Genomic DNA, 13,845 nt, shown 5'->3' on the forward strand with positions numbered 1-13,845 from the left:
TCCAGTGGTTCCCGCCTTGCCCTTTCCATCTCTTCTATTATCCAAGATAAGACTTGCAATTTAATCTATGCTAAGAAAATGATCCGATTCCAGCCATTTGCCCTGAAGGGTGAATCGAGTGACTAGGTTATAGATCTCGTGGAATGGCTACATTTTGGATGGCATCTTCAACATTGATAAAAGGCTTGTGCCCTTGGGAAGGAATGCCACACCCCAGGAGCAGGTGGGAGGGATGGCTTGCAGTTGTGCTCACCCTGAGAGACGGTCACTTGTTTGAGTTTGATGTGGTACATCACAGAGCGGACCTTCCAGTGCTGCAGGACGGGGTATCCGGACACCTCACTGAAGTTCACCATCCCTAGGGACAGAGGAAATGCGGGCTCAGTGCATGTAGTGGATTCTCAAGTCCCAAGTCTACTGGCTTAGGGGGTGTAATTGTGAGGAAATGAGAAAGCATTTTTGGATGGAGAAAATTTCTGGAATCATAGTAACAACAGCTATCACTTACTGAACCTATACTCCGTACCAGGCATTCAGCTAAGCACTTTGTATATAGTCATATGATCCTTGTAAACTAGGTGTTATTGTCTGCATCTTATAAATGAGAAAACTGAAGCTTAGACAGGAGTTTGCACAAGGGCCCTAGGCCACCAGGTAGAGCCAGGATAAAGTTCCAGATGTGTCTGAGACCAGAACAGGGTTCGTAACTATTCTACTACAATACTCCCTTAATAAACTCATGTGAAATTCTGGGCTTACTGTAACACACAGGTTTTTACACTCTTTAATAGCTGCAATAATTGACTCAGCTCAAGTTCCTGATAACATCGATTGTTGTGTCCCACTTAACTGATTTGTGTTCCGTATCTAAGTTTTAATTACTCTGAAGCTGATAATGCTTGTTTCGTCTTTACCAGGAGGGACAGTGTCAGCATGACTAAGTTAGTAAGGGGCAGGAATGGGCCCTATACTGAGTGTCATCTATGTGCAAGACACATGATAGGCACTTTATTTGTGGTCCCTATTTTACAGATGGGAAAACTGAGGCTCTGGGAAGCCAAGTTACTTATCCAAGGTCACTCTCAATAAATATATCCTTGTAGCCTCTTAGTGATGTTGTAATGAGCTGTTCTTGCTTGAACACCTTGTAGAAAGAGTGGCACTCTACTTGAATTCTAGCCATTACTATAAATATAAAATGCTACAGAAACAAAATAATTAGGCCACAGGAAATTAAAAAATCACCTTGCTAAGTTTAGAGCACCAATTTTGGCTTCATTTCTATGCCTGATGTATGCACATGTGTGCGTATATATGTACATATGCAAATATAATGGCCACATATATGATAAATTTAGATAGACAGTGAGCGTGTGTGTGTAAATATAATGGCAATAATGCATATGTAGTGAATTATCCTGCCATTTTGACCCATGCTTCCTTCAGGCTAAATCAACTAATTTAGTGCCTAAACTGGATGAAGAGTAGGTAGGATTAATTAGCTGCTTGTCAACTCTGATCAAATTAGCTGAGTGATTGCCAAATTTCCATTTCTGTGTGAATCATATGGGAATAATTATCGGTAGAAAAACAGGAAAAAAGGTCAGAAGAGGTGCTTATTGAATCAATTGCTTAAATCTGATCTCAGGTAATCAAAGATAAGTTACTTGAAACTAAAAGAAGGTTTTCAGCAATTTTCCTTTCAAATGCTCTTCTGTTAGGGCATTAAGCTTTGTGACGGCAGTCATACTTCTGCATACGCTGGCTTTTCGCCTTTATGTCAATTGTAAAAGCGTATAAAGGAAATTCTAACTTTACAGGTTTAAGACTCCAGTCACATACCTCCAAGGTACGTTTCATTCGAGTTATAATGTGCATGTTTTGTAAAACTGTTCTACGTAGTATGCATTCTCTAGTGATGCTAGCTCATCAGCTTGCTGTTATTTCAGAAACTCTATTAATAAAAAGATAGCAAGCCCGATAAAGATTTTTCAGTATATCAGGAAACATTCCCTTTAATGGACTTGTTTCCTAGCAGGAAAAGAAAAGGGCAGGAAATCAGGAGGCGGGAGTTCTAAGGCACCCATGCTGCCGAAGGGGGCAGTTTCTGCCTGCCAATCAACTGGCCTGAGCTTCCTCTCTGGCTACCTGCCCAGGGGACCTTGCGATTCTCAGTTGTTGCATCTGTAAAGTGAGCGGCTTAGCTCAGATGACCCCTTGTTTCCTTTTCAATTCTGTGATTCCAACCAGCTGTGTGACTTGGGGCTAGGCAACTCCTTTCTTTCAGTTTTCGTATCTGAAAAGTGGGGATGATAGTATTCATCCTGCCTACTTTACAGGTAGGTTGTCAGGACAAAATAAAGTTACGGGTATAAAAGCACATTGAGAAAAGCTAAAACATCGTATATATACATGGTTTCCATAATGTTGTCACCCTCCTCCCTACCTCTCTCTCATCACTTCTAATTGTGTGAACTTGACATTTGTTAATTGACGTTTTTGTTATAAATTCCCAGGCCTTAGTTCAGGTCAGTAGAGGGAAGGGAAAATAAAAGAAGCACGGGTGTTGGCGGTGGGCAGGGATGACAGTGTCCCACATTCGCCCAGGATGAGCCAAACAACCGAACTCCATTACTTCACTGCTAAACAACAATTCTACTGAGTGCCTTTATGCTGCACCATAGTCAGGGAAACAGTTATATAACTGTTAATTCTTGGGAAATGTTGTTCTGTGCCCACTTACAGATAATATTTCCATTAGTTAAAAGGAAAGGGATATTTAAAAATATCTATTTTCTTGCTGAGTCATAGGATTCTTTCTCGGTGTGCCCTTGCAATGCGGTTAGTCCCAGTTTTTTATTTCATTTTATTATTATTTGTGATACATTTGTGAATGACTTTTTTTCCAAACAAAATATCTGTTTTCTCAAGAAAGAACATTATTTTTCCCTACATATGCTTGAAAAAAGAATGACTGAATAGACCTATGTGATAGAAAAAGAAAGAAACAAAGAAACAAAGAAAGAAGGGAGGAAAGAAGGAAAGCAAGCAGGCAGGCAAGGTAGGAAAGAAAGAAAGAATAGAGAAAGAAGAAGGGAGGAAGGAAACAAGAAAGGGAGGGAGGAAGGGAGGGAGGGAAGGAGGGAGGAAGAAAGGAAGGAAGGAAGGAAGGAAGGAAGGAAGGAAGGAAGGAAGGCAGGAAGAAAGAAAAAGAAAGAAAGAAAGAAAGAAAAGAAAAGAAAGTTAGTTTTCTCCTGTTATTTTATTGAAATGTCAAGGGGATGCTTAAGATTCCGTGATTATGGTGCCCATCGGACCCATGAATGTGACCAGCAGCCTCCTCTTCCTCCTTGATCTGCCTCTGGACTCTTTTTTTTTTCTCAGCTGAGAGACTGAAAATACAAATGGATGATGGCCAGACCGCATGTAAAAACAGAACTCTGACCCACAATCTGCAGCAACCAGCCCAGCAAACCACCCTATTATCTACAGCAACCAGCCCAAGAAGCTAATCTACCGTCTCTAAGTCAGACTTGTAGGAAGTCAGACCACCATCTCTTCTAGTTCAGGAAGCCAAATAATAACCCCTGTAACAATCAGGCCAAACTCACCAGGACTTGATTAATAACTGACAGCTTCCCTAATTTTTGTTCTTGCTTCCAAGTTAGGTTCCACCAGAGAAAGTCAAATAGGTCTCCTAAACATTTACCTAAGAATACCTCACTCCTGGTTAGTTGGATCACCTGCCAACAGCTTACATGCCTATCAGGGCATATCTGAAGCCCTCCCTTTTTTCCACTCTGAAGCTTTCCTACTTCTCTGCCTGCCTCTCAGTCTCTGCCAAAACGCAAGTGATGGTGGCTGACTCCCTTGCTGTGTGTAAATAGCCTTCACCTGTTTTCATTTTGTTGGTCTTCATTTATTTCCACACAACTTATAACACCAAAAAGGCTTGTAAAGCATAAGAGTTCTTAACTGTTTTGGTAAGAAAGAAGGTAATCGGCAAGATAAAACACATACATCAGAAAATTTCCAGTACATTCTTTAAGCCAATAATTCTGAAAGCTCGAAATAGCTGTTATGTGTAAAAGGATTCTCTAGTTAAATAGATTTGGGAATTGCCGGGCTAAGTAAAGTGAAAGGTATTTCTTTAGTGCAGGACTTCTTGGAATCTGTTCCATGCTCAGGTGCTGCAGATTGCTGAGAGGTAGATGCTACTTGCAAATTATTTGAAGATAGAACCTATTTATGAGTGGAGGGCTGGTTTTTCATGAAAAAAACATGCTTGAAAATGCTGATATAGAAGAACCTGAAGATCACTTTCGCCCAAAAACCTTTTAAGCTTGTAGGTTTATGGGGACTGTGACCTATAATAGCACATAGTGCGGCATGATATGACATTCTCTGTATGACTCTCAAGAAAGATATAATTAAAATGTTACCAGAATTAGGAAATAAATATGGAAGAAAAGTAGTCAACCATCTCTAACTGATTCTTCTAGTTATTCTGGGCTTTGAAAAACAAGACTGATTCCTTCTTACATCAAAGGAAATACCTGCTCTTGGACTAACTGGTATCACTTCTTAATCAAAATACATTAAAAAGAAAGGCTGGGTAGAAAACTAGCAGGTCAAGAAAAGTTCTCTCTGTACTTTTAGGAATGTCACTGTCTCAAGACCATGAAAAAGGAAAGGTCCCACCAGGACATCCTTCCACTTCTTTTGCCTCTGATATACCAAATCAGGAGAGGTCCAAGGGCACAGGGAAGAAAGAAGTTTCTCTTGTGGATTTGAACAAAGTTTGGATCTTTTTCTTATTTCCAAAGATGGAGATTCAGGCACATGTTTTTCTGATGCTTCTCAGATCTCTCCTCCCCAAAAAGCTCAGGTAGCATCCAGGACTACTCTGTGTCTTCCCAGCCTGACAACTGAAATCTCACTTCCATGTAAGTTCTAATGTGTGAGAGAGTTGCCCTGGTGACTCTTTAAACAGAAGCCAGGTAGTTTATTGGCAGTGTGGAGCCTGTCCTGCTTCTGTGCACCATCTCACACCTCCTTTACAAGGCATTTTACACACACCCAGCAAGTGTTTCTCAGCCAATGACATGGAAACAAGAAAGCCAGATTGCCAAACACTAGAGACGTAGGCTTTCAGGACACACCCAGAGGTGCACTTTAATTTTTTCAGGTTTGTGTGTGTGTGATCTTTTAGAAGGCAGCTTATTTCGATGAGATTTATTTCTGGTCCAGAATATATCTAATTGTTTTCTCCCTTGCTCCCTTTCCGTCTTCTATAAGGAAAGCACAGTTTGGTAGTTTGAATGTTCATATTTTCTTTCTTCCTTGGTATATTTATATATTTAATAAACATACATCTCAGTATGTATCGGGAACTGTTTTTAGAACTTCATGAATATTTATTCCTCATACTAATCCTATAAGAAAGATAATACTATAATATCCATGTTTACAGGTAAAAAACTGAGCCATGGAGAAGGTAAGTAACTTGTCCAAGATCACACAGCCAGTGAAGAGCTGAGCTTAGCTGTCAGGATTCAGAGCCTAAGCTAGTGATCACTATGCTATACTAACTCAGACAGACCTACTTCTAATCCCATTCCGGTCTAAATGAAAATTTCGGACATAACTTGATATCTGAAAAAGGCTTACACTCAGTTCAAGTTATTCTTCAGAAAAGGGGAAAATAAAGGGGAGAAGGGTCTAGAATAAGGAAGACATAGAATGAAGAAGGGAGAGGAGTAATGGAGAAATGAATAAAGCTGACAATGGAAGAGCTGATGTCGAGACTCCTAGTAGGTGATGCTGAGTTCCCGGTTGGCTGCCTCTTAAGGGTCCCTGGAACACTTTGAAATGCCTTCTTTGGTCCAGGAGGTGCTAACTGGGGGTCTTTAGTGGCACAGAAAGGAGAAACGACCCCTAGTATTCCTGCCTCTCCCAATCAGCCCATACCTTTGTTCCACAGTGAGCCGAGGAGAAGAGTGCCGTTGGGCTCCAAGCAACATTGAGTGACAGGTGTTATGATCCCCATCTTATGATGGGGGCCATGAGACCCCAAGAGACTGTATTGTCTAATGTCACACAGCTAGAAAGTAGCAGAGCCAGGAGTCAAACCCAGGGTCGTCTGACAACAAAGCTCTAGCATTCTCTACTCTCTCACACTGCTCTAGAAGCACTTGCCGGGGAACCAATGACAGATACTTAGGCTCTAAGCAATCTACCTTCTTTCTACCTCTGCTGTGACCTAGTCACTTCCTCTAATCCACTGAGAACTCTGAACTCTTACATATCTATTATTTGATTTGTTTTCAAAGCATCCCAATAAGACTAGCAGGGAAAGGTATTATTATGGCCGTTTTGCAGAGAATTATGTGATAATATTGGCCGTTTCACTGATAAATAATCCTACTAGTGTTGTTTTAGGACTGAGCTTTTATCACATATCAAGAAAATCACTGGCTTTGAAACCAAAATAAGCAAGGTCAAGCGTCTTGAGCTCACAGCATCACAGGGAGCTGCTTGTTTGTTTCTGCCAGTTAAGTAAGGTGTGTGGCACACTCACCAGTCAAGAAGTCTGGGTCCGGGGTTGGTTCTGAGATTTCCTCCAGGCACTGATTCTCCAGGGGGACAGTGGCCACCACAAGACCATCTGGCAGTTGCTGGTCTAAACCTCGAGCAAAGTTGTTTTGCCTGGAAACAGAGGCCGACGTTCATCTCTGAGTGTTCAAGTGAACACCACTCTTTGGTGAGTGATCTATGTCTCAACCCACAATGGACCAAAAACTTTCCCTCACCCTGGACCCCACTCAAGTTACATGTCTGGAGCAAGACACGAGTGTGAGAAGTATGGCAAGGGCTGAGGGAGATGAGAAATAAACCAGCTGAAAAGGTCTACTTACAAGATCGAGAATATTCTTCCCCCCATCCCACACCAGTCCCTACCCCCTGATCCCCTCTCCAGAAGATCTGGGCAAATGAAGCCACCACAATATTCATTATGACACCTCACTGCTTGCCATTGGCAAATGAGGTCCCAGGCTAAAAGGGGAAATTTTAGTAAAGTCTACTGTCTGTAACAGAAAACACAACTGACGCCAAAAAATACCTCGAAAGTTTACTATCAGTTTGCCTGTAAGAGTCCAGACCTAGCTTGCTATCAACTGCTGGTCCATATTATAACACTTTCAACATCATCATCATCATCATCATCATCACCACCACCATCATCTCCTGAAATGCATGGATTCTGAGGATGATGTATTCAAATAACCTAAGATAGATTAGGGACAGGGGTCAAATGGAGAATTTCCTAGAAATATTCTAAGTCAGTGGTTTGAAACATTTTGTTCTCAAAACCCGCCTTTACACTCTTAAAAATAACTGAAGGCCCCAAGTAGCTTTTGTTTATGTAGATTATATCTATCAACATTTACCATATTAGAAATTGAAAGAAAAAATTAAAAAATATTTATTGATATATTTTTAGATGACAATAATAAATCCATTAAATATTAACATGTCTTGAAAAATGATGAGACAAGTGGCATTATTTTACATTTTTTGCAAGTTTTTTAAATGTCTGATTTCATAGAAGACAGCTGAATTCTCACCTCTGCATTCAACTTATTGCAATATATTGTTTGGATTGAAGTATATGAAGGAAACCCATCCTCTCTGTAGTTGGAAAAGGGAGGACTTTGACTATCCCCTGAGAGGATCTCAGGGACCCTCAGGGATTCTTGGACCATACTGAGGACCTATGCTAGATTGACTCATTCGCCAAGACTCAGAGGGATGATAGAACCTGAGCATTTTGTGGTGGCTTCCATGGAAAATCTTGTAGTCTCTGCCTGGGCAAGGTAAAAATTTATTTTAACACTTTACTGTTCAGGGTTCTGGGGTTCTGGAAGGAGAAGTGTGAACCTAGTAAAGACCAGGGGAGAGAAAATAACCTATCCTTTTAGGGTCACAGTTACCTGGATCCAAGATACAAGACTTTATGCTGACTTTAAGGCCCATCAGAGAAGAGACCCATCAACAGTCCTGAATAACCAGTGCTATGGACGTGGGGTTCACCTGAATGTTCCTTTCAGCACCTGTCCAGCAGCCACTTCCTTGGAATGGTTGTTGTAACCAAAGAACATCTCCCCAAAGAGGGTCTGGTTCATGGGGAGCTCTCTGCTTTCCCCACAGTCACCTCCCTCTGGACAGGTCTCTGCGATGAGCTGGCAAGAGCGTCCATCCACACCAAGCTTGTAATCCTCGATGCACCTAGCATGGTGGAAAGCTCAAGATAAGAAGTTATTCCATCAATGAGCCATGCAGCCAATGCAACCCAACAGATTGGAAAAAAATGCCTTGGGAGAATGTTGGATAGCCAAAGATTATGAGTATCCTGATTTGATTTTGTCCCCTATATAACTCAGTTTCTTAGGTCTATAAACCGAGTCTTCTTGCATTATGTGATCATACAGAGCCTCTCACCTTTCCTTCGCGGATAAGTGCTTCCAGAGCTTTGCAGTTCTTTCTCCTCTAATAAATGTAGGATTTCCCAGATAGGTCTGAGTAAGAATCACTGGATATAAGCTTATAAATGAGTTAACACATTTAAATACAAAGTATTCTAGAGTCTTTCTCCAGAACAATCTACATGGCCAGACCCTGCATTTGTTTGGAGGGTAATTAGGCAGCAAAAAGAATGACACTGTGCTTAAGAAATTAATAACCTTCTAACCTGGTCCTGTGACAAGTCAGCTAAGAAATTAAAAAGATTGATCATCTTGCTGCTGTGCTCTGTTTGAATATATCCAAACATAAGATTAACTCCCCCTTAATTCAGAGTAGCATTCCTGAACTAAAGAGATGTTAGGGCATGTTGTGTGGACACCTCCTTGATATCCTCCCCATTAAACATGTGCAGTTACTCTAATGGAAGAGCAATACTGATGTTGGTAGATATGGGTCAATAACCCGTAAGTCATTAATTGGACTTTATTTGTAGTTATAGTGAGAAGAACATTATTTGTTCGTTCAAGTAAGAACAGCTTTGATAAAGCTGTCATTTTAAAAGCATATTGATTTAATTTGGATCTCTCCTTAGAAACATACCAAATTTGGAATTTATAGATGTTCATGACATTAGAACACATCATTTATTGCTATCTATAGTAATTGTTGCAATAAGATAAAGAACTCTGTTCTATATAGAGGAACAAATTATCATAGTTTTAAGTGGTGAGAAGCAATATTATCATGGCAATTACGCCGCCCTTTACTGGGTTACCTTGAATTAGCTGATTGAACTCCACATCTGTAAAAGTGAGAAAAACAGTAGCTGCTTTGTTGGGTTACTGAGAAGATTAAGTGAGATATTGAACTCAAAGAACTTACGTTGTGCCTAGCCTATAGTAGGTGCTCATTAAATGCTGCTATCGTCATTAGCAGAGGTACAAATGAAGCCTATGTTAATGTAACTTTGTTTTCCCCATTCACCATTTACATATCGTGTGAACAGGTGTGAGCAGAGCTCTTTAATTATAAGTGCATGTGATTTGGTCTTTCTAAAGAACCTCAAATCAAGGACTTCTTTTGGCAGGTTATATATAGTGGCTTGGAGAGTGCTAAAGGTACATGGGTACCAAATTCTGATGAAATAGGAAAGAAAGTCCAGTTAGGGACCTACTGTATTAGTCCAGGCAACAGACCTGATTTGAGACCCACAAAGGACTTTATGGCACCAGCTGAGGTCTGGGACAAGATACAGTGGTTCCTTCCTTGAGCCATAACACAGTGTTTCTGGAAAGAATTTTAAATTTGGCTGGCTCCTTCTTAGTCCATCCTGAGCATCTTGACAACTTGCCCTTTCACACTGCCATCTCCCCCATTCTCCTTTGTGCTCATGGCCGCACATCCCATCGTAAACTCCTTTGAGAGAGAGGAGACCAGATCTCACATCCTACTGTGTCTCCTATATCTGACACCTAACTAGGTTGTCTGCACAAAGTGGGTGCTCAAATATATGTTTATTAAATAAATAAATTCTATGCAACTTTGGCTGAATTTACCTCATTAATTGAAGTGGGTCAACCATAATGATGACATTATAGAGATTTTAAAATTGAGATCAAGCTTCCATTTATGGAATGGGATTTTACAAGAAACTAAACAGGAAAATTGCCAGTTGCAAAGAAAGAAAATAAAATGAAATACAATAAAATAACATTATTAGTCCACTGAATAATCTTCTCATGATTATGCAGCAGGCACTGGCTTTCGGCAACAATCCAGCATGTCCCTTCTTTGATAATTGATTAGTTTCACACAATCTTTCCCAAGCTTTTGGACCGTGGAATCCTTTTGTCACAAAACAATTAACATAGCACCACAAACACAGTTTGGAAATTCTGGTGTGAGCAGGCAATGATTTAGGTAAACCCCTAGGTCAGTTTCCTCATTTTCAGTGGTGACACTAGATTTCCCCTAAGGGTCCTTCCAACTCTGACTTTAAAAATACCCCTTTTCCAGTCCTGAAGGCTCTTTCCTCAGAGCTGGCCTAGAGTGACCAGTTCACATCAGTTTACTTTCCTGAAAGTCCCTCATCCCAGTAAGCCGGTTGGCCTCATGGGCAGTTCAACTCACCCGCAGAACATGAGGATGTTGTACACAGCAGGGTCATCCGGGAAGGGCGCCATCTGCTGCAGACACAGCTGCTCACAGCCACCGTTGAAGCCATCAGAGCAGTCCACCCCGATGTGGCGGTCATAGCAACCAGAGCTGTCCTTCATGGGGCTGAGTCCGGATGGGCACTGGCACAATCAGAAAGCATCCACACAGGTGGGTGAACCCGGGACCTGGGTTCTCTGGGAACCAGAGTGTAACCACTGATGCCTATTTTTAGCATTCAGCCTTGAAACCATCAACATTGGTAAGTAATGCACGAGTTTCCCACTATGCTGGACTCCCTATAAAAGCAAGTGACCTTTTTTGACATCTCGCTTCTTCTCTCTGGGCACAGATCACACACATTTGCCTTAAAGCTGATTCCTACCAGCAGGATGGAAGGGAGCATTGCAGCAAGACAGGGCCAAGGTGTGCTGGCCTCCCAGTTGGGCCTCAGGCGGGCAGGAGAGCGGAAGTGATGGGCCTGAATTAAAATGCACTAGAAGAGACTCCTTTGGGCTAGGGGAAGGGGGTGCTGCTGTTTGGACTTAGGATTAATAGGACTTTATTTCTGACGTCCAAAGCACTTTGTCAACATTGGTACCGGATGGCAATGTTGGAGGAAGCGGACTGAGCCAGGGCTGCCAGCCAGCAGCAGGAAGTGGACTTTCTCCGTGACCTTGGACGGAGCCACTCTCTCCTAGTGAGCGTGGCGGTACTCATGACCTTCCCACCTCAAGGATGCCCTGAGGAAGATGCACAGACCAGGGTACCTGCTACATGAGCACCCACAGGTGCCATACTTGGGTTTGGGCTTTATCCCAGTTCCCTGGACACTCAGTGTAAAACGCTGAGCTTTTCTGGACCACCACGTCCTCAATAAACTACCCAAGAATGACAGCAGAAGAGATAATGCAGGAAGAAATAATCAGTCAGGTCCCAGGCAAGATGAAAAGGCTCGGTGAGCAGTTGGAACACTCACAGGGGATCCACGACGAGCCAGGCAGTGTCTAATATTCCTGCGTCTTACTCACGCAACCCTCACAGCATCCCATAAGGTAAGCGGGCTGATCATCCTCACTTCACATGTGAAGAAACGGGGGCACAGAAAGCTTGACCTCCCTAATGTCACATGGCTGATCACGGCAGGACCGCACCTGAAACCTTGGCAGGCTGCACCATCACCAGCTCACAGCACAATCAGGTTCTCCCACACAGTCACTGTTGCCTGAACACTTACTAGTAGCCGGGCGCTAGGCTATGTGCTTTAGGTATTCATCTCACAGCACCCTGTATTATCCTCATTTAACAGACCTGGAAACTGTTAACACTGCCAATTAACGCATGAACTTCTTACTGCACTGGATTCCATCTAAAAGCCAATGCAAAAAAATACTCTACGTTTACATTGCTGTTGATTCCTTCCAACAGGCTGGAAGGGGAAAGATAACTTGCCCAGGGTCCAGCAGCTTATACGGGGCACAGCTGGGGGTCTGCGTAGATCTGACCTGATTTTAGTGACTGCTATACACCTACTGTCAGCTAGCTAAAACACTCCTCCAAAACTAAAACCAAACAGCAAAATAAAGCCTTTTAAAACTCGGTAGAACAGTGTTAAACACCTCCTCTCCTGCGCTGCTGCCTGTCTGGCTCTAGCTCCTGGTTGCCAAGCACCTTGGCCTAGTAGCCTGCAGCTGTCACAGGTGTGCCTCTGAAAACCCACCTCCCCTCTCTCCATGCTTCCCAACTGAAGATCACAGCAGGATGGGCACTGTTTGCTGACACTAACTCTGCAATTTCCCAAACAAATGCCCCCCCCACCATGAGCCTGCCAGGCTCTCAGCCTGGTCCATCCCCTTTCTCCCCAGGGAGCCAGCTGGAGTGCTGGAAGGTGACAGCATTTAAGGATGTTTCCAAGGGCTGCCTCACGCTGTACACACCCAGATGTTTCAGATGATGGTAAACGAGCCAATGAGGCGGCTGAGGATTGCACCCCACATTTCTTTAGCCCCCTCCACGCACCCACTTTCTTGGCCTCCCAGCTGTTAGGCCAGATGTGCGACCAGAAGGGAGCTGGCTTCACCGCTGTGAAGCTGCCCAGGCAGGGACATGGTGGGTATTGAAACACAGAAGTTTGACTGGAATTAAATGGGCTGCACTGGTTGCCATGAGTTCTTTTTTCCTTCTATAAAGCTTGAGAAGAGCCATCAAAGTAGAGACAACGCCAGCGCTTCTGTTATCCCACCTCACGTGGTTTCAACCCTGGTACCAGCTTAGCCATCTCAGTCACTAGCCAGCACTCCCCAACGCCTCAACCACCTGCTTTCTTTTCAGAATGCCCCATCAGGCGTGATGTTCGACAAAGACGTCACCAAATGAAACCCGAGCAGGCTTTGTTCCAGAACCCCCAAACCCGGCACATCCACATCTTGTCTGGCCCTGGTGTCTAGATAACCATCGCTGTGCCAGATTGGACCACCTGATGTTTACCCTTTTGTAGGAGATTTGTAAAGAAGACAGCTGCCTTGTCCAAGTTGGATTTCTTTTCTCTTAAGTAAAGCTAAAAATAATAATAACAGCTATTGGGAATTAAGCAATTCCATGTGCAGGACAATCTACGTAAATTATCTTCAATCTCACAATTAGACTTTTTTCCCCTTATTTTATAAGTGAACAGACTTAGACTCAGAAAGATTAGTAGTAACTTGTTTAAGGTCACAGAGGTGGAAAATGGCAGAATCAGAATTTGGACCTAGTTCTATCTGACCCCAGTGTTCATTTGTGTCCCTTCCACTCTGGCATACTGCTTCTCAAGTGTGAGAAAAGCTGGATCTTTGGAATTGCTAAAGAATAAAGTCAATGTGTCAACAAAATAAAGCAATCCCATAGATCTGTTGTTTGTTTGTTCAACTGTCTTAGGCAATTCCTTGAGTACATTCTGGAATCAATTATGGATTTCTAGATCCAGCCTAATATTCTCTCTCCCCTTCTCTTCACACACACACACACACACACACACACACACACACACACACTGTATTATGGGTGCATATATTTATAGGACAAAACACTGCAAACTGTCCAGAGCAATGACCTTGAAAGCAAGACAAGATCCTCAATCACTAAAAAAGATGCAATTATCTTTACTGAACTGTAACTTACTTGGGC

At 42.5% G+C, this 13,845-nt stretch overlaps 1 protein-coding gene across 2 annotated transcripts in view; it reads right to left on the minus strand.

Moving 5' to 3' along the window:
- The window catches only part of ASTN1 (astrotactin 1), a 330,103-nt gene that overhangs the window by 82,861 nt on the left and 233,397 nt on the right, over window positions 1-13,845 (minus strand). For both annotated transcript variants that reach the window (XM_060034430.1, XM_060034419.1), the window contains exons 12-15: window positions 10,657-10,823; window positions 8,095-8,289; window positions 6,581-6,708; window positions 254-358 (exon numbers count right to left, since the gene is read on the minus strand). In XM_060034430.1, the coding sequence (XP_059890413.1) occupies window positions 254-358; window positions 6,581-6,708; window positions 8,095-8,289; window positions 10,657-10,823 (595 nt within the window). The remainder of the gene's footprint in view (window positions 1-253; window positions 359-6,580; window positions 6,709-8,094; window positions 8,290-10,656; window positions 10,824-13,845) is intronic.

This window comes from Delphinus delphis, chromosome 1 (assembly GCF_949987515.2).
Source record: "Delphinus delphis chromosome 1, mDelDel1.2, whole genome shotgun sequence".
Taxonomy (NCBI): Eukaryota; Metazoa; Chordata; class Mammalia; order Artiodactyla; family Delphinidae; genus Delphinus; species Delphinus delphis.